Source organism: Bos mutus, chromosome 23 (genome assembly GCF_027580195.1).
Source record: "Bos mutus isolate GX-2022 chromosome 23, NWIPB_WYAK_1.1, whole genome shotgun sequence".
Classification (NCBI taxonomy): domain Eukaryota; kingdom Metazoa; phylum Chordata; class Mammalia; order Artiodactyla; family Bovidae; genus Bos; species Bos mutus.
Window position 1 is genome coordinate 45,316,852 of NC_091639.1, and position 18,678 is coordinate 45,335,529.

The following is an 18,678-nucleotide window of genomic DNA, read 5'->3' on the forward strand; positions in this document are numbered from 1 at the left end:
ATAGATCAATGGAATAAAATAGAAAGCCCAGAGATAAATCCACGCACATATGGAGACCTTATCTTTGACAAAGGAGGCAAGAGTATGTGCCCTTTCTACCGCTTCTGGCCCTTAAATGTCTTTCTTTGGCAGAGAAACTGGAGTGCAAAAAGGGGGTCCTAGACTTACAGACAATGGCACAGTATAGGATTTTGCATTTATTACACTGTGGCTAGGGCTTCCCAGGTGACACTAGAGGTAAAGAACCCTCCTGCCAATGCAGGGGACATAAGAGACACTGGTTCCATCCCAGGGTCTGGAAGATCCCCTGGAGAAGGGCATGCCAGCCCACTCCAGTATTCTTGGCTGGAGAATCCCATGGACAGAAGAGCCTGGCGGGCTACAGTCCGTACAGTTGCACAAAGCTGGACACAACTGAAGCGACTTAGCACACATGCACACTGTGGATTAACGAACCATTGGCAGTGGAAGCATGTTTTTTTCACATATAAGGAAGGCATTTGCAAGAGATTCTCCCACCTGGACAATGATACATAAAATTGAAGTGTCAGGCATGCATGTGTACATTTGTATGTTTCAGAGATTTAAACAAATAATAAGGAACAAATTCCATACATATTAGCAAATACACAGAAGACAATAAGTATAGCATAACCCTACAGGAGAAAACCGAGAACTTCCAGATATTCAAGATGGATTAAGAAAAGGCAGAGGAACAAGATTAAATTACCAACATCCGTTGGATCACAGAAAAAGCAAGAGAGTTCCAGAAAAGCATCTACTTATGTTTTATTGACTACGCCAAAGACTTTGACTGTGTGGATCACAACAAACTGGAAAATTCCTAAAGAGAAGGGAATACCAGACCACCTTACCTGCCTTCTGAGAAATCTGCATGCAGATCAAGAAGCAACAGTTAGAACTGGACATGGAACAATAGACTGGTTCCAAACTGGGAAAGGAGTATGTTAACACTGTATATTGTCACCTAGCTTACTTAACTTATATGAAGAGTTCAGTTCAGTTCATGTGAAATGCCAGGCTGGATGAAGCACAAGTTGGAACCAAGATTGCCGGGAGAAATATCAATAACCTCAGATATGCAGATGACATAACCCTTATGGCAGAAAGCGAAGAGGAACTAAAAAGCCTCTTGATGAACGTGAAAGAGAGTGAAAAAGCTGGCTTAAAACATTCAGAAAACTAAGATCATGGCACCCAGTCCCATCACTTCATGGCAAATAGATGGGGAAACAGTGGAAACAGGTGACAGACTATTTTCTTGGGCTCCAAAAATCACTGCAGATGGTGACTGCAGCCACGAAAGGAAAAGACACTTGCTCCTTGGAAGAAAAACTATGACAAACCTAGACAGCCTATTAAAAAGCAGAGACATTACTTTTTCAACAAAGGTCCATCTAGTCAAGGTTATGGTTTTTCTACTGGTCATGTATGGATGTGAATTTGGACCATAAGGAAAGCTGAGCACCGAAGAATTGATGCTTCTGAACTGTGGGGTTGGAGAAGACTCTTGAGAGTCCCTTGGATTTCAAGGAGATCCAATCAGTCCATCCTAAAGGAAATCAGTCCTGAATATTCGTTGGAAGGACTGATGCTGAAGCTGAAACGCCAATACTTTGGCCACCTGATGTGAAGAACTGACTCATTTGAAAAGACCCTGATGCTGGCAAATATTGAAGGCAGGAGAAGAAGATGGAAAATGAGATGATTGGATGGCATCACCAACTCGATGGACATGAGTCTGAGGCAAGCTCCAGGAGTTGGTGATGGACAGTGAAACCTGGAATGCTGCAGTCCACTGAGTCACAAAGAGTCGGACAACTGGTCAACTGAATTGAACTGAACTGGACAGGAGAAAATCACAAAGGGCAACAGTACTTAATAGTAAATATTAAAAAATGTGAACTTGGTAGAACTGAATTAATATTCAGTTGAATTCACTGAGTTAAATATTTCAAAAAAATGTTCATTAAATTGAATGGAATCCTATCCAAGCTATGCCATTCTACAGTCTGGAATGGTAGGGTGAGAAAACATCAATCAAGGAGATACATGTAGTTCAGATTTCAAAAATCATTTTCAAAGAATTAGGAAAAATATTAGTGAAATTCTGGATCTTACAGTAGATTTAAACACATATTAAAATAAGTAAAGACTTAACCAAATTATACCCAAGAATAGTGATAGAGCAGTCAGACAGAACACATGTTTATCAGCTATAATTAGAGAAATACCAAAGTTTCAAAATAGACAAATGTTTCATTTTTGGAGAGAAATGAAAATTTCCAAAACTATTATATCTGATTAAGCATCAATACTCATAAATATTTCAAAATGTATTATTAATAAAACTCAGCATATGTTCATTCATAAATAAACCTATAAATATCAATGAATAATTATTAAATTATAAATATTAGCATTATTTTCTAATTACAAGTGTATTAGTCCTTTATTTTCATCATTGTTATTATGTCATAAATTATGTAACTGTAGTTACCATACTTACAACATAGAATGAAAACAAGCTCAGAGCATAGCTAGTTCAGTGGAGGACATTCAAAAATATCCTGAGCAGATAGAACAATGGACCTAAATAAAGTTAGGACCTTTAACTGTGGTCAGTGTAAATGTCTATATTTAGATTCAAACAAAGTAATAGGGGCCTGGTGTACAAACAGTTCCTGTAAAAAATACTTGGCATGTTGAATAACCAAGTACAGATTTAACATACATAGTAATACTTTGCAAATAGTCAAAAAGTAAGATAATTCAAGCATTTTAGGATATGTCCATGGACCAAGTAGCTGCAGTCCATGGGGTTGCTGAGCGACTTCACTTTCACTTTTCACTTTCATGCATTGGAGAAGGAAATGGCAACCCACTCCAGTGTTCTTGCCTGGAGAACCCCAGGGATGGGGGAGCCTGGTGAGCTGATGTCTATGTGGTCGCACAGAGTTGGACACGACTGACGTGACTTAGCAGCAGCAGCAGCAGCATGGAGGAAGTACCCCATTCGTGGCTAATGACAGTTTCAAAATTGTAAATCATATCAAACAAATTCATAGTTGTGATTCTAAAAAGAAAAAGTTACTTAACACACTGTCCCTTTTTTCAGGATGTCACAAGCCCAAATGTCAAAACAGACATAGTTAAAAGAGAAAATAAATGAAGGATTTATTAACTATGGCAATATAATTAAATAGTATTTGAATCATTATTTTCAATTCTATTCATTTAATTTTAAAAGACACCACCATTATTTAGTATTTTTAAAAAATAAAGTAGTGAGAAAATAATTAGTATCTTTTTATAAATGGAACCACCAGACTGAAATTTAAAACAAACAAAAAAAACTCACCCATAAACAAGCAGCTAGTATGTGTTACAGCTGAGAAAAGAGCAGAGAGATTTGTTTCTGCTTTGAGATCACTGCTCTGAAAATAACAGTGTACAGAGCTAAGCTTCTATTAAGGTGTGTCCTGTTGAACTAGTGTTTCATAGGATATTAAGGATAACCAAAGGAAAAGATTCTGTAGTTGATTAATTTTGAAAAAGACTAGGTAAAACTAAATTGACAGGTTTCTTTGCTGACAAGACTTTACTATTCTGATATGAACGGTGAAGCACCTAAAACACAGCCTGACAAGTAGACTTGTGAAATGCATTTGACCCCGGAAGCATTTTATTCTGTTCTTTCATTGAGTATTATAAGGAGTTAGTTTCTATGGAACACTCACTGGAAAATCCTGTACACTCTAACACCAAAAAAAAAAAAAAAAGCAAATGTCAGGAGCTAGAAATATTCAATAAGGAGAGAGAGGCCTCAGCAGGTTCATGATAGCTGTCTCTAAATGTTTGTCTTGTCAAAGAAGGAATAGTATTTCATTAAAGTGGAAATCTAGATTTAATGAATGGAAAACAAATTCCACCTCAACGTAATATCTCAATGAGAATTAAAAAGTAAGAGCAGTCTAACAAAAGTGCTTATCAGTTGTCAAAGGTTTTATATAAATAAAAGGTTTACCAATTTCTATATTGGTAGAAGGTCTGAAAATACCACTAAAGTCTCTTTCTAATTCTTATATTTGATAGCTCATTTGCAGTAATTATCAGCTGAGGTTTTCATACATTTCATATTTCAGATTCTTCGTCCATTTTTGTACCATTTTGAATTAAGCATTTTATAAACAGAAGACACACAGATTAGCTGTCCGAATTTACTGCAAATACAAAACCCACATAACAAGTATACACAGTTTACACTTAACACCAGGAAAAAATAAAGTCACTGTAACTTAAAAGACAAGTGATTTAAATAATGTTAATCATAAATTCCATATGTGCAGAATTAAAATGGAAGTTTTCTCATTTTAGAAACGAGGCAACAGGCCTGGAGAACACATACAGGGGAGCATAAGACCATAGAGCACAGATGGGTGTCGGGAGTACGAAAAAGCTGTGAAATATACGAGGCACGTTTCAGTCAGTTACATGCGTCTTCTACGTGTCTATACATGCCTTGGTGCCACCACATGCAAACAAGCACGATTCGACACATTACACGGGTTATCAACGGATTTTACTACAGTGTAATGTGCATCTGCTAGGATAATAAGCCAGATGAAATACTGATACCTATTTGCGTATTCCTTGATGATCTGATATATGCTAATCTTAATCGTTTCATTTTCAAACCGGCCGTTGCTCCTATCCTTGTATATGCGGAATTCGGCAGCCGTCACTGCTTCTCCTTGAGGAATCTGCGTAAGATCGAACCGGAATTCTTTGTAATGCCTTCGCTGGTGCGAAAAATCTTTGTCTCTTTCAACTGAAACCAACAAACAGAAAAGGAAGTAAAACGTTAGTCCTTTATTAAGTATGGAAATTAATGGTAAATTCTTTCACTTTGGAAAACAAACAAGCAGGATGTTATAAAACTGGGAAAACACTAAAACCACAGACTCATATGTGTTTCTAGTTAAAGGAAATTCCACAAACCAACAGCCTTTAGTTCAAAAGCAATATAACCTCTGCGGTTTTATACAAATTCCTGGCTCCTAAATGGAAAGGTTATCCAAAAATGTTTTTTAAAGGGATGGTTGTAAAGTTATTACTAGTGTGTGTATCCAGTACCGGAACAGAGGAGGCTTCATACAAGAATTAGGACTCTGTGATAGAAAGCTCCAGAGTTCCAGGTGAGGTCAGCGGTGAGATTTAGTACAGCCAAGGGAGGAAAATCGGAAGGCGGCCCAGGGAGCTGCCGGCACAGCGGGACTGTGTTTATGAAATTTTAGAGGTCAAGGAAATAAAACAAATTCATTTTCACAAGGAAGATTATTTCTAAAATGTCTTCCCAGGAGAGTTTTTTCCTCCTTTTAGCAAATGCAGTGCTCTATTTTTTTTTTTTTAATGCACTTTCATTAGTTCTTAGTGGTTACTGAGTGCAACCTCCCCAATTGCGCCCCCCTCCCTCCGCCCCCGCCTCTGCACCGGTGGTGCAGCAGCTTCCAGTCTCCCAAAGCCCTCCGCCTGTTCTTAGGCTCCGTAATTGAGAGAGGAACACGATTCTGCCTTCAGCAACCTTCCTACCAAAAGAGGTCAGAGAATTTTTCCTCTTGGGAATGTGAAGGAGTGTTGAAGAACTCAGGACAGGAAGTGTCAGGCATATCATTACATAATCTGGCTTTATAAAATGCTGTATTGCTTGATACAGTCTATGCTTGTTATCCACCAGGGGTCTTGGCCTTCCCTAATCAATAGAAATTGATCAGAGGTCAGACAAGAAATTCAGACAAGGCTTTACTGGGGCCCCTGTTACAGCAGCAGGGAGCAAAAGCAATAGATGCCCTTGCTTCCTGCTGAGGGGAGGGTGGCAGTGAGCCGGCTCCTTATAGGAGCTGAGGGTCCAGGGTCCAGAAGTCAGGCCAGAGAAATGGCTCAGACAGGTGGTGCTGTGTGCAGGGGACATGTGCAGGACCCTGCTTTTGCTCTCAACACCCTGGTTTTGCTCCAGGCTCTTTAGAAGTGGCAGTTGAGTTTTTGATCTTTTTGTATTTGTTGTCTCTATTTTGCCCCAACTGGCATACACATAGTTATTTTTAGCCCCTTATAGTTTCTTTGTATTTTTTTACTCAAGGAGACCAGTCCAGGCGCAGCACTGCAGTGAGGAGTCCTGCAGCCCACCTTGTCTCATGCTGGGTACCAAAGTCTTTCTTAAAGAGCCACCTAATGAAAGGGCACATGTTTAGTAATGACATATCATTTGATGAAATTAAGTTTCGCAGCATTGGTAGGTTTCTTAAAATCTCAGTTATCTCAGATAATATTGGACAGTGAAGCCTGGCAGATGATGGTCCAAAGAGACATGACAGAAGCAATTTAGCACGCACAGGACAGATTACAAAAAATCCACTGCAAAGTACTGTGTTCCAAGTGTCTCACAAACCTACAATAATATTTTTTACCTACATTCAGTGATATTTCATTGCTAAAATGTCATTAAAGAAGATAAAAGATGTATGCTATAAAAACAACTCCCAAAGTTTGTTAATGGCATTAAGATACAAGAATATCTTTAGGAGATTAATTAAAATGTCATTACCAACACTGCTGGAAATTTATGACATTGGGGTCCTAAACCAGAGGAAGGTCAGGATTAAGAAAGAGAGAAGGTAGTCATGATCATTGAGGAGTGATTTTGGGGAACCAAGGCTGCTTAAGTACCAGCATCAGACAGGTTCCAAGTCTGAGAGGAAACTCATGATAAAGAAACCCACAATCTTTGCCTTTATCCTCTAAAATAATCTCTGGTTTATTTTCCCTAGAGGAGTAGCAGGTGGTTTAGGAGAGCAAGAAACTCAGCCCCACCTCCACCTTAGATACCTACCCCAGCAAAAAGGAAAAGGTAAGCTATACCTGGAGTCATCTTCATCCCATGAACTTGGAGAGAACGGTGCTCTCAGGCTGCCTGGCTACACCAACACTATCTCCCATGACTCATGAACTTCTGTTTTATTTAAGTATCATTATCTTGGTCCTAAGGGCTTCCCCTGTGGCTCAGCTGGTAAAGAATCCACCTGCAACGCAGGAGACTTGGGTTGGATCCCTGGGTTGGGAAGATCCCTGGAGAAGCAAAAGGCTACCCACTCCAGTATTCTGGCATGGAGAATTCCATGGACTGTATAGTATAGTCCATGGGATCACAAAGAGCTGAACATGACTGAGCAACTTTCACTGGTCCTAAAAGAGGTTCATCCCTGGAGAAATTAATTAACCTTTCCCTAAATAAGAAAGATGACTGCATTTTTAAGATCCTATTGTGTTCCATAAATTAAATCGCTTTTATGTTTAAACTTCAGCTGACTATAGTATAGTCTGCTATGAACATGTCTCCACCTCAAAAGTGTAAGCACAGAAAATTACCTACAAACTGGACTTCTAATAGCTAGAGTGTACATATGAATTTAAAATTGGCCAAAACTCTTTTTTTACACACTACGTTTCATTCACTGTAAACGTCTTCTTTTTTGATCCTCATTGAGACAACACAGATATCATGAAACATATTTAAATAAAACTGGTTTAAGTATTTTATTAACATTAACACATTACACTTCATAACAATCTGTGGGGTAGGTTCTATTATCATCCTAATGTTGAAGATGAAGAAACTGAGGAGGCAAAGAAACTTTGAAAATAATTTGAATCTGTGAGGTAGAAAGTTAGGCATCAGCAACAAGCAGTGTCCTGTCTAAAGGGATGCAAACTGATCTCTAAACTCCATGCCAGGCACACCCAGGAGAGCTCACAGATATGCTTCAAAGTAATCACACAGACTTTTCCACTCCTGCACAGGCACCCTAGGTACACAGGCAGTGCAAAATAACCACAGGGGCTTCTCTAAGTAACTTTGGGCAGTAAGGAGTCCATTAAGGGCTCATGAATATTTTACATTTAATTATAACAGACTGAATTATGGGAAGACATAAACAACACAGCTTGTTGTTATATAACTTGGAATTGTCAATTGGCCTTGAGGGTATGCCCATTTGAATTTCCTTTCATTAATTGGTGGTGGGTACAAGTCCTGCTTTGCACAGGGCATAGCCAAAAGTAGGAACTGGAAGTATGAACGGGGAAAGCCAAGAGGGATCGATAGGAAGGATGAGAACTCCTTCGGGGTCAGCCTGCTCCCGTGTCTTGGGAGTGTCTGTCTTATAAAAGATCCATGAGCTGAACTGAGCTGTAACTTGTCTGTTGTTCTACACCTTTTACTCCATTGCTCCAAATTTTTGATGTGACAAGATAAGAACTGAGGAAGAGAAATAAACTGACCTGACAAATCCAAGCACTTGAACCAAACTGTGATTCTTAACACGAGGCTGGGCTGCTTGTGCTAAGAGACTGTTACTTTGTCCTAAGTATTTATGCTTTAATAAAGATCAGATAAATTTGAAATTTGGGATTAACAGATACACAGTACCATATATAAAATAAGTAAACAACAGGACCTACTCTATAGCACAGGGAGCTATACTCAATACCTTGTAATAACCTATAGTGGAAAAGAATCTGAAAAAGGATATAGATATATATATATATATATATATATGCATACATATATGTATATATATGAATCATTTTGCTGCACACTTGAAACTAACACAACATTGTAAATAAACTATATTTCATTTTTTAAAAAAGGAAATAAAAGATCTGAAATTTTGCATTTACAAGTCCAAAATCCAAAAAACTCTGTAAACTGCAATTTTGGCTTTAGCTTCAATTGGCATAAAAACTGAAAATTAACCAATTTGAGATGATTTTTAAAGTCCCCATTTATCCCCACTTTATATTTATTGCTTTGCTGCAGAAGTGTTCTGTTTGTTTGAGTGGGTGGCACTGATCCAGACTCTGCTTGAGAAATTCCACACTTTAGACTCTAAGCACTCATCAGTCATTCAAAAGTATATATTCTCTATTCTGAAAGTCAATATTCAAAATTCTGAGTGATAACAACCATTATTCAATTTTCCATTAACAATCAATTTTGCATTTGAAATTTAGACAAGAATAACTGTAATTTTGAACATCAGAACTTTGACATGAGTTTGTTAAGGTCCAATCTAGAGCATGCACCTGCATGATGCAGATGAGTATTGAATTCATATTATGTAAAGTCATCTACTGTTCTGGAATCCCCTGTGAGATGTTAGTGTAATAAAGTGGAAAGCTAGAGTTTCAGCTGTTATTATAAAATTTCAGTTTTCTAATCCAGGCTCTTTAACCTAACCCCTTAAGGGGGCAGATTTTCAAAGAGTTTAATAAAATTTTATATTAAATATACCACACAGAATAAAGTTGCAGTGCAGATTTGTCCAGCAATTCAAATTCCTATATCCTACTGCTTTGAATTATAATTGCACCAGTAAATTCCATGGGACATGTTGCAATGAGTAATGGAATAAAAGTAGTATTTATATAGCCTTGCACTCCTAATGATGCTCACAAATATTCACAAGGTAATCTCAGTTACCTAGGGAAGTGTCAAATACTAATATCCCCAACTTAAGAATAAGAAATTGGGTGATGACAGCTAGGCAGTAACAGATGTCCGTCTTCTAAAGCTCATTATAAATCTTTGTTCAATATCCATACCACCTACATAATGACATCCTACTTAGGGACTAGTTCATTGTTAGTACAGGTGACTCTTGAACAATGCAGGGGCCAGGAAAACTGACCTCCTGCACAGTCAAAAATCTGTGTTTAAGTTTGACTCCACAAAACTTAACTACTAATAGCCTACAGTTGACTGCAAGCCTTACTTATATCATAAACTTTTGATTAACACATATTTTGTATGTTATATCTATGTATATTGTATGCATTCATGACATACTTAACTTTTTCTTAATTTTTCTGATTTTTCTAGGTTATAATGTTCATGTCTGAGCTTTTTCAAACTGCTTCAGATCTCCGAAAATGTTTCCAGCATGTTTATTGAAAAAATCTGCATATTAGAGGATCCATGCAGTTCCAACTGTGTTGTTTTGGGGATCAATTGTATATTTCAACAATCTTTATCAACAATACACAAAAATGTGGAGGACAGGTGAAGTAGCAAGGGTTTGATCACCAGTGTATAATCAGCATCTAACCCAACAAAATATTGATTTAAAGAAATCTCCTAATAAACTTTGGTTGAATGAAAGACTATGAATAGATCAAAGGCTGTTTCTGTGTTTTCCCTCAGAACCATCAAGCCACATTGCCCACTGACTGAGGGCATCCAGATTTATTTGCCTCTCATTTGAGGGGAGGGGGACATATATTTTATTTAATCCTTGCAACTTATGTCCGTAAGTTTCTCTTACTTGCTCAAGAGCCCACAGCCTATAATCGGGAGAGAACAGATTTCAACCCAAGATCAAGATGTCAACTTCACAAGCCCCAACAAGCCACTGTGTGTTAGCTTTTCCTGGATGTCATTTTGTTTGTTCATTTTGTCTAATTATCCCTCAGGAGAGTTGATCTTTCAATGCTTTCGTTCTCCTGTATGAGATGTTCCTACCCTAGAGAGGATGCCTTACATTCTGAACTCCACTCATTCTAGAAATCACTCCCTCCAACCTTTATCTTAGAAAACTTTATATTATATTCACTTTTTTAATACTTACTCCATTTCTTATCCAAGGAAATGTTTATGGACAAGCAAGCGATTGTATTCACAAGTTGAATTAATATTATATAATATTTCTTTTTCTTTTCTTTTTTTAGCCACATTGCATGGTTTGTGGGATCCCAGTTCTCCAAATAGGGTTCCAACTTGTATCCCCTGCAGTGGAAGACAGAGCTTAACCACTGGACTGCCAGAAAAGCCCTTATATAATATATCTATTAGCAAACAAGTCCATCCTTTTCCTACAACTACATTTTAAAATGATTGTAACTCACTAGCTGTTAGCTTTCTCCATCTGACCTACTACTAAAACACTTCCAAAATAGATGAACGAGAACACATACATCTCATACTCTTTAAATGTAAGCTTTTTATAGGAGCTATCTTTGCCTTGTTCATATTGTGATTACTTTTATATTAAATATATTGTGTTTCTCTGTATATTACACTGTGCTACATAACTCAATGCAATTGTAAATGGCTTGGAAAGCTTAAAAGATAATAAAAAAGTAGAAAAAATCATTGCAATATGTACAAAATATTTGGAGGTTTTGATTTGACTCACAATGTATTAAATATTTGGAGCTTTCAATTCATTATTTTACTTCTGTGTTAAATCAACAAATGCTATGCATGAGTTTCCAATACAACCTTATTATCATTTCTAATAAAGTCTGCCTTATAAGATTAAGATCTGCCAGATCTTATAAAAACCATAACTGTCAATACATTCCTATTCGAGAGTAGAAAAGATCTCATTGCCAGACAAGACAAATAAAAACAAAAAGTGAAACAAAGCAATAAAAAAGAAGGGTGAGCTCACTCAAGTCACACCAAGACTTGTCCAGGGGGATAAAATGATGCAGGGGTTGAAATAGGCTGAGACCAGGAGGTTAACACTTGTTTCTGGGGGGGATCATCTCTTCATCCCACAACACTTCACAGTTTCTCTCATATGAAATGCAAAAGAGAGTATACGAACAAATATGTGCTCAATCGCTCAGTCGTGTCTGACTCTCTGTAACCCCAAAGACTATAGTCCACCAGGCTCCTCTATCCATGGCGATTCTCCAGGCAAGAACACTGGAGAGGGTTGCCATGCATGCCCTCCTCAAGGGGATCTTCCCAACCCAGGGACTGAACCCAGGTCTCCCGCATTCCAGGTGGATTCTTTACCATCTGAACCACCAGGGAAGCCCAAGACTACTAGAATGGGTAACGTATCCCTTCTCCAGGGGAACTTCCCAACCCAGGAATCAAACCAGGGTCTCCTGCATTGCAGGTGGATTCTTTATCAGCTGAGCTACTTGGGAAGCCCTTAGGAACAAATATAGCTAGATTTAAAACATACATCTTTATCAATTGACTCACCTTTGAAAATTGTATTTAAAAAGAGAAGAGGACAACCTGCCTAGACTTCTATTTTCTTATCTGCTTATGTATCTAACCAGACCAAGGGGTTATATTTTGCCAAACAGCCATGCAAATACAACCCAAATGCCACAGGCTCCTCTCCCACTGTCGTTTGTGATACACTCTTGTTTGGAAGACTGTTACATGAAAACCGGCGAAGATCATCATATATTAAACAAGTGCATCAACACAGGGTTGTTTATTTAACATTTCAGCTGATGGTGGCCCACAGCGCTCTCTACAAAAATTAAAGATTTGCTTCCTGCACACACACACACACACACACACACACACACCCTCAGCTCACAGAAAAAAAAAACATCAAAAAGTCAGCAAAATTAATACAGCTTACCACTCAAAACAGAATTATAATGGTGATGGGAAATGCACCTCATTCTGCTTTCAGAAAGCATGTTTTGTGTCTTCCAAACGTTTCCATCTACAAACCACCTAGAACAACTGAAAGGTCGCCTACACTGGCAGAAACAGAGAGTGGATTTATTTTTATAGTTTATTTTAAAAGTGGCAACATCAAAGCATGCAAGAGGTAATATATGAATCAGAAGATTCACATTCCATGAGTAATGGGCTGAGAGTGAAAAGAAACAGGATCGCCTTTATAGAAACCCCAAACTACATTCTAAATGCTCTAAATTGTCAAAGTTCTGCAAAGATTAAGCTTCTTGTGTTTAAAGACAAGACATACACTGAGGCATTTTCTTGTTGAGATATAACTTTCCAGAAGTCAATGACTGATGGCATTCCCTTTTTTTCCAAACAGACACCTCTCTGAATGACTTTATCATAAGTAGAAATTGGATAGAAATGTCCTAACTAAATATTTTGCTGTCTGCAATATCTGAAGAGTAGGGCTAATTAACAGAGAATTGCAGTTTTATCTGTTTAGTGATTTATCTGCCGTTTTAAGGGGATGCATCCATGGGTAATCAGTCTTAATCTCCCACACAGGGCTGTAACTTGGAAGATTCAAACAGAACCAGTAGCTGCAAGACAAAGATAGTGTTTTCCCAGGAGCACAGCCAGATGTTGAAAGAATACAGATCATTGTTTGCTGCTGAGTGCAAAAAATCATTAAGAGATTACTCATAGAATTATTAATCTGTATTACATTTTAAAGTGAAAAAAAAAAATAGCAAAGCTGTCATGTGACTACTGAGATGCCTCACTCTGCAAGGCATTCTTCACTGACTAGTCCACCGAGAAACATAAACTTGGGCCTACAAAGGCCTATTCATTGGTCAGTGAATGCACATGTTACATGTTTCTTTGAAAGGATAACCATCCCAGAGAGTGTGGTAAACTCCAGATTCCAGAAACCCTAAGAGCCTCTTAATACCGTAGCCATGTGTGACTTGAAAAAGGGAAAACTGTCCCCCGGAATGGTCTGTTGCAAAGAACAATTTCAATTGACTTTTGAATGTCCTATAGTTGAAGTCTTCTTACTGGTGCTCATAAATGCTTCATGAATATAGTTTTATAAGGAGGAAAAATTGCAAAACAATAGTTAGATGGTTAAATTATTTAAATCTTGTCCTGTGATAGGTAAAGAAATTAATTTCCTGAACTAATTAAAACAATGCTGCTCATAATTTTGAAATTGACAAAATTAAATTACTGATCCAATATTTATATATTACTTTGCTTTAAAAATATGAGCGATTTAGGGACCCAAAGAATTAAACCTGAGATATACAGAACAGACTTGTGACTGCCAAGTAGGAGGGAGGTGTGAGAGGGAGGGAGTGGGAGTTTGGGATTAGCAGGTACAAACTGTTATACATAGGCTGGATAAACAACAGGTCCTGCTGTAGAGCACAGGGAGCAAAATTCAATATCCTGTGATAAATCATATGGAAAACAATATGAGGAAGCATGCTGCTGCTGCTGCTAAGTCGCTTCAGTCGTGTCCGACTCTGTGCGACCCCATAGACGGCAGCCCACCAGGATCCCCCGTCCCTGGGATTCTCCAGGCAAGAACACTGGAGTGGGTTGCCATTTCCTTCTCCAATGCGTGAAAGTGAAAGGTGAAAGTGAAGTCGCTCAGTCGTGTCCGACTCTTAGCGACCCCATGGACTGCAGCCCACCAAGCTCCTCCGTCCATGGGATTTTCCAGGCAAGAGTACTGGAGTGGGGTGCCATTGCCTTCTCCGATGAGGAAGCATATATATGCATAATTGAGTCACTTTGCTGTAGAGCAGAGATTAAACACAACCTTGTAAATCAACTATAATTCATTAAGTCTTCTACAAAAAGAGCTTTGGAACTGGAAGGAAGACTGTCTTAAGGTTTCCTCTCACTTCTCAAACTGGATGGGGCCCAGCACTCAGCCATCAGTGGTTATTAGAATTCAATAATAATAGTTAAACCAAGCATTGGAATAAAAATTGATGTGTTCAGTAATAAACAGTAATAGCAATAAATTAAGCACTTGTTGATTTCATAAGATGAAGACATTTTCATTTTTAACTTTTTCTCCCTTCCTTGATCCAATCCCAGTCCTGGCTGTCAGGGAGCTGCTTTTCTCTCTCTGGTCTTCCATATACACACATCTTGATTATCCTGAAAATAGCCACGGTACTACCTCTAACTTTAATCAAGCCAAAAATATTAATTGGATAACTGCTCTGGGTCAGAGATCTCAGAAGCAAAGAGCTAGGAGCTCTGGATGAGAACAGATGTGGAGAAGCACCATGTGGCAGAGTGGGGTGGGGTTTTGAGGAAGACATGTGTGGGGACAGAATAAGGAAGGAAGGAGCAACACAGGGTGCAGGAGGCTTCAAGGGAGGTCATTTTGAACTTGGCCTTAAAGAATCATCACCACATAGAGCAAGGGGTTTGTATAGGTGGAATTAGATGTGAAATTTAGGGCCACAGGAGTGAATAATAAGTAGTTCATTGTGCTTGCACACAGTGGGTTGAGGGTGGACCTAGATCCTAGACCTAAGATCCTCTAAGACACTTCCCGCATGTTCAAAGTCCAAATCCCACTGCTTAAAATCTCCTACTTAAATATCCTTAAAATCTTCTATTTAAAAGGCAATGCCAAAGAATGCTCAAACTACTGCACAATTGCACTCATCTCACACACTAGTAAAGTAATGCTCAAAATTCTCCAAGCCAGGCTTCAACAATACGTGAACCGTGAACTTCCAGATGTTCAAGCTGGTTTTAGAAAAGGCAGAGGAACCAGAAATCAAATTCCCAACATCTGTTGGATCATCGAAAAAGCAAGAGAGTTCCAGAAAAATATCTATTTCTGCTTTATTGACTATACAAAAGCCTTTGACTGTGTGGATCATCACAAACTGTGGAAAATTCTAAAAGAGATGGGAATACCAGACCACCTGACCTGCCTCCTGAGAAATCTGTATGCAGGTCAAGAAGCAACAGTTAGAAACGAACGTGGAACAACAGAGTGGTTCCAAATAGGAAAAGGAGTGCGTCAAGGCTGTATATTGTCACTCTGCTTATTTAACTTATATGCAGACTACATCATGAGAAATGCTGGGCTGGAGGAAGCACAAGCTGGAATCAAGATTGCCAGGAGATATATCAATAACCTCAGATATGCAGATGACACCACCCTTATGGCAGAAAGCAAAGAAAAACTAAAGAGCCTGTTGATGAAAGTGAAAGAGAAGAGTGAAAAAGTTGGCTTAAAACTCAACATTCATTGATTTGTAGATATTGAAGAATCCTTGCATCCCTGGGATAAAGCCCACTTGGTCATGGTGTATGATCTGTTTAATGTGTTGTTGGATTCTGATTGCTAGAATTTTGTTAAGGATTTTTGCATCTATGTTCATCAGTGATATTGGCCTGTAGTTTTCTTTTTTTATGGCATCTTTGTCAGGTTTTGGTATTAGGGTGATGGTGGCCTCATGGAATGAGTTTGGAAGTTTACCTTCCTCTGCAATTTTCTGGAAGAGTTTGAGTAGGATAGGTGTTAGCTCTTCGCTAAATTTTTGGTAGAATTCAGCTGTGAAGCCGTCTGGACCTGGGCTTTTGTTTGCTGGAAGATTTCTGATTACAGTTTCAATTTCTGTGCTTGTGATGGGTCTGTTAAGATTTTCTATTTCTTCCTGGTCCAGTTTTGGAAAGTTGTACTTTTCTAAGAATTTGTCCATTTCTTCCACGTTGTCCATTTTATTGGCATATAATTGCTGATAGTAGTCTCTTATGATCCTTTGTATTTCTGTGTTGTCTGTTGTGATCTCTCCATTTTCATTTCTAATTTTATTGATTTGATTTTTCTCCCTTTGTTTCTTGATGAGTCTGGCTAATGGTTTGTCAATTTTATTTATCCTTTCAAAGAACCAGCTTTTGGATTTGTTGGGTTTTGCTATGGTCTCTTTTGTTTCTTTTGCATTTATTTCTGCCTTAATTTTTAAGATTTCTTTCCTTCTACTAACCCTGGGGTTCTTCATTTCTTCCTTTTCTAGTTTCTTTAGGTGTAGAGTTAGGTTATTTATTTGACTTTTTTCCTGTTTCTTGAGGTATGCCTGTATTGCTATGAACTTTCCCCATAGGACTGTTTTTACAGTGTCCCACAGGTTTTGGGTTGTTGTGTTTTCATTTTCATTTGTTTCTATGCAAATTTTGATTTCTTTTTTGATTTCTTCTGTGATTTGTTGATTATTCAGCAGTGTGTTGTTCAGCCTCCATATGTTGGAATTTTTAATAGTATTTCTCTTGTAATTGAGATTTAATCTTACTTCATTGTGGTCAGAAAAGATGCTTGGAATGATTTCAATTTTTTTTTAATTTACCAAGGCTAGATTTATAAAACTCCTAGAGGAGAACATAGGCAAAACACTCTCCGACATACATCACAGCAGGATCCTCTATGACCCACCTCCAAGAATATTGGAAATAAAAGCAAAAATAACCAAATGGGACCTAATTAAACTTAAAAGCTTCTGCACAACAAAGGAAACTATAAGCAAGGTGAAAAGACAGCCTTCAGAATGGGAGAAAATAATAGCAAATGAAGCAACTGACAAACAACTAATCTCAAAAATATACAAGCAACTCCTACAGCTCAATTCCAGAAAAATAAATGACCCAATCAAAAAATGGACCAAAGACCTAAATAGACATTTCTCCAAAGAAGACATACAGATGGCTAACAAACACATGAAAAGATGCTCAACATCACTCATTATCAGAGAAATGCAAATAAAAACCACAATGAGGTACCATTTCATGCCAGTCAAAATGGCTGCAATCCAAAAGTCTACAAGCAATAAACGCTGGAGAGGGTGTGGAGAAAAGGGAACCCTCTTACACTGTTGGTGGGAATGCAAACTAGTACAGCCACTATGGAGAACAGTGTGGAGATTCCTTAAAAAACTGGAAATAGAACTGCCTTGTGACCCACAATTCCCACTGTTGGGCATACACACTGAGGAAACCAGAAGGGAAAGAGACATGTGTACCCCAATGTTCATCGCAGCACTGTTTATAATAGCCAGGACATGGAAGCAACCTAGATGTCCATCAGCAGATGAATGGATAAGAAAGCCATGGTACATATACACAATGGAGTATTACTCAGCCATTAAAAAGAATACATTTGAATCAGTTCTAATGAGGTGGATGAAACTGGAGCCCATTATACAGAGTGAAGTAAGCCAGAAAGAAAAACACCAATACAGTATACTAACGCATACATATGGAATTTAGAAAGATGGTAACAATAACCCTGTATACGAGACAGCAAAAGAGACACAGATGTATAGAACAGTCTTTTGGACTCTGTGGGAGAGGGAGAGGGTGGGATGATTTGGGAGAATGGCAATGAATCATGTATAATATCATATATGAAACGAGTCACTAGTCCAGGTTCTATACATGATACTGGATGCTTGGGGCTGGTGCACTGGGACGACCCAGAGGGATGGTATGGGGAGGGAGGAGGGAGGAGGGTTCAGGATGGGGAACACATGTATACCTGTGGTGGATTCATTTTGATATATGGCAAAACCAATACATTATTGTAAAGTTTAAAAAAAAAAAAAAACTCAACATTCAGAAAACTAAGATTATGGCATCCAGTCCCATGACTTCATGGCAAATAGATGGGGAAACAGCGGAAACAGTGTCAGACTTTATTTTGGGGAGCTCCAAAATCACTGCAAATGGTGATTGCAGCCATGAAATAAAAAGACGCTTACTCCTTGGAAGGAAAGTTATGACCAACCTAGACAACCTATTAAAAAACAGAGACATTATTTTGTCAACAAAGGTCCATCTAGTCAAGGCTATGGTTTTTCCAGTAGTCATGTATGGATATGAGAGTTGGACTATAAAGAAAGCTGAGTACTGAAGAACTGATGCTTTTGAACTGTGGTGTTGGAGAAGACTCTTGAGAGTCCCTTGGACTACAAGGAGATCCAACCAGTCCATCCAAAAGGAAGTCAGTCCTGAATATTCATTGGAAGGACTGATGTTGAAGCTGAAACTCTGATACTTTGGCCACCTAATCTAAAGAGCTGACTTATTTGAAAAGACCCTGATCCTGGGAAACATTGAAGGTG

General features: G+C 38.3%; 1 protein-coding gene across 1 annotated transcript in view; it reads right to left on the bottom strand.

The window, feature by feature from the left end:
* Nucleotides 1–18,678, bottom strand: part of BMP5 (bone morphogenetic protein 5) — a 143,860-nt gene that overhangs the window by 64,990 nt on the left and 60,192 nt on the right. The window contains exon 2 of the mRNA XM_005902648.3: nt 4,660–4,852. Coding sequence (XP_005902710.1) covers nt 4,660–4,852 — 193 coding nt within the window. The remainder of the gene's footprint in view (nt 1–4,659; nt 4,853–18,678) is intronic.